At 42.0% G+C, this 2,791-nt stretch overlaps 1 protein-coding gene across 1 annotated transcript; it reads left to right on the top strand.

The window, feature by feature from the left end:
- Window positions 1-690: 690 nt before the first annotated feature.
- LOC116594697 (protein WFDC10B-like) lies at window positions 691-2,524 on the top strand. The gene is made up of 3 exons (XM_032350107.1): window positions 691-822; window positions 1,734-1,883; window positions 2,265-2,524. The coding sequence occupies exons 1-3, from the start codon at window positions 714-716 to the stop codon at window positions 2,312-2,314; spliced, it is 309 nt and encodes a 102-aa protein (XP_032205998.1). The 5' UTR covers window positions 691-713; the 3' UTR covers window positions 2,315-2,524.
- The last annotated feature ends 267 nt before the right edge of the window (window positions 2,525-2,791 follow it).

Raw genomic sequence — 2,791 nt, 5'->3', positions numbered from 1 at the left:
TCTTGCTGATGTCAGTCCTGAAAAGGACCTTAAAAGAATTGAATGATATAAAATTAGTATATCTATAAAATTATAAACTAAGTAAATTAAAACTTCATTTAAAATGAAATGTGCTCGTATCATCCAGGAGCTAATTCTTGTGAAACTCAGACAATGTTGGAGGATATTCAGGCTTAGAAAAAGTTGTTCCACTTCAAATTTTGTAATCAGTTCTTAAAAGTCTCTGGTGATTTTTAAATTGTAATTTACTTACATTTACTGGTACTTTTAAATGGCTTTTGAAACATACTAAAATACATATACAATAAATATGTATTTTTTTTATTGGGATGTCAGTTCTAAAACTACCTTTCTATGAAAACAAATGACACTGTTATTTCTCTAGGTAATGGATAACTGATCGTCTCTTATTAGTTTTCTTTTTACTTCTCTGTTTTTCAAATTTCTAAAAAAAAGAAGCGATAAATTATGAAGAATTCATTTCTGCAATGAGAGGAGCTAAAGCGTAAGAGAAGGAAAGAACCACAGGAGACACCAGGGCCCAACCGAGGAGTGGTGCATGGAGGGGAGGAGGCAGAACCAGATGGACAATAAAAGACCAGTCATGTGTTCTCCCAACTCCACACCCCAAAGCCGTTCCCTGCCCCCTGCAGGACCCAGTAAAATCCTGGGTCTCCTGTGAGGCACACACTCAAACATCCAGAGTTAACATCATGAAGTGGTTGGTTCTCCAGCTGCTGACACTCTACTGCCTGGTGATCACACCAGTGACAGGAAGTTTGAGAGGAAAACCTATTTATATACCTGAACATCGAGATTTTAGTAGGTATTCTGGGTGAGCTTCAAAATGAAGAGGGGTTAGAAAACAAGGAACCAGGGACTGGCATATGTGAAGGACTTGGTTCCATTTTTAAGCCAGGATACCTGACGAAAGCTGAATGTGCAGTTCTCAAGTTCAATGGTCTCTTGATGTTATGAGAAACAATGTTTTTATGTGTGTTGTGAGGACTGTGGTGTTTTCGTTGAGGAGGACCCATAGCAAAGGAAAGCTTCACAGTGCTCAAACGAGGGTACCTAGCTTGAGCCACCAGGAGTTCGTGTCCTCCAGTTAGGGGCTCCAAGGATGAGAACAAAATTGGGAAAGGGTTACTAATTATTTCTTGAAGTGTGTCTTTTGTTTAAGGAATTGAGTATTTTAGAATATTGAGGATGAGGAGGAGAAATAAAATGGTTTCTTGACCAAGAGAACTTTGGAATCGTTAGGGTAAAAAGAATTGAAATCTGCTGAATTAAGGGGACTGTAGTGAGTCCAAAACTGTTAGTAAAGTTTTCTGGAGAACAGCCAGTTTTGGAAGGCTGTCTCAGCCAGACAGTGAAAAGTACAAGATAGTTTCACCTCTTCTCTGGGACTCTGTTCTTCCTACCCTGTAAAATGACAGCAGGAGGCCAGAGGATCTCTTGGGCCTCTGTCCTGAGAACTGAGTTTCAGGACTAAGGTCCTGTGATGTTCAGTTTCTTGGAGGTGACTTCTGGTTGCTGGGCTTGCTAGGGAGTGGGAGCTGGATTTTTACTCTAGGAATGGGAAAGACCACCCAGATCCCTAGGCAGGCAGAAGAAGAAGAGAAACCAATGGTGTGGGTGCTGGGACCTTAGAGGGGCTGATAATAGTGAGAAAAACGCTTTTTCTTTTTGGAGTCACAGCTCATGTAGTTTTTTTTTTTTTTTCCTTACAGTTGTACCAAAACCTATACTGAGAGACTGTGAGAAGATTCCCAACATCCACGAGTGCAGGAGATACTGCAATTTTGATATTGAATGCAATACTGGTGATTATTGCTGCAGTTCCAGCTGTGGAAATGTTTGCATGAAAATTGCAGAACCTGGTAGGATCTAAGATTTACCCCTCTCTTGCCATGACTTTCTCAAGAACTATGGAACCCCTAACTGTGAAGGAAAAGACATAAGGAGACTATGCTCCCCCCAGTACCATTATGCATTACAACCTGGGATCCCTTCCTCTTCTCCCCAGCCCAAGCCCACCTTGTCCACTTGCAAGCCTGCCTGATTTATCCCAACCTCAGGAGATCTGACATGTGTGTGTCCTTGCTCCCTGGACTTAAAACATCCTGAGAGAAGCCTTATGTGTGTATCTACTAAATCAAAGAAATATCCCTGCCCCCACGTTTGGAAGGATCTGTTATCCTCAAAGAAATTGTGTTTTAGCGGACTCTGTGAACTGCATACCTACCTCTTCTCTCTTTCAGAGACCAGCATTGAGAATGATAACCCCAGCACCACGGTGGCAACTATGTAGTTTCCTTAGACTCTAGTGAAATACGAGGACACCTGAAGGGCGACAGTCTAATTCTACCTGATGTCCAGTGGTTCCATCATCTTATCCCAGCTGGGAGGCAAGGGGAGGGAGGAGGTGGGATCCCAGGGTAATGTCTCTCTTTCTTGTCACTCTTTTCTCTGAACCATTATATTATCAGCCTCAATTCCTTGACAAATAAACTATGACAGTAACCCAGCACCTCTGTCTCTTCTTCTATAGTTTCAGTACCAATCACTCCCTCCACTTTTTCCCCAAGCCCCTGCCTGCCAGTGAATTTCTTTGCCTTCTTAACATTCAGAAGGTTGAGGTTCTTAGCCAAGACTCCTGGACTCTCTTTGTTTATTGATATCATCCCTGGGGAAACTGTTTATGTGTGGGATGTTCTTACGGCTACAGAAAACACCATCCATCTGGATTCCCCAAACTTCTTAGTGCAGTCTTTCTTTATTTCCAGGC

Source organism: Mustela erminea, chromosome 7, assembly GCF_009829155.1.
Source record: "Mustela erminea isolate mMusErm1 chromosome 7, mMusErm1.Pri, whole genome shotgun sequence".
In the NCBI taxonomy this organism is placed as follows: Eukaryota; Metazoa; Chordata; class Mammalia; order Carnivora; family Mustelidae; genus Mustela; species Mustela erminea.
Note: the sequence above shows the minus strand (reverse complement) of the source record. Positions and strands in the feature narration are given on the sequence as shown.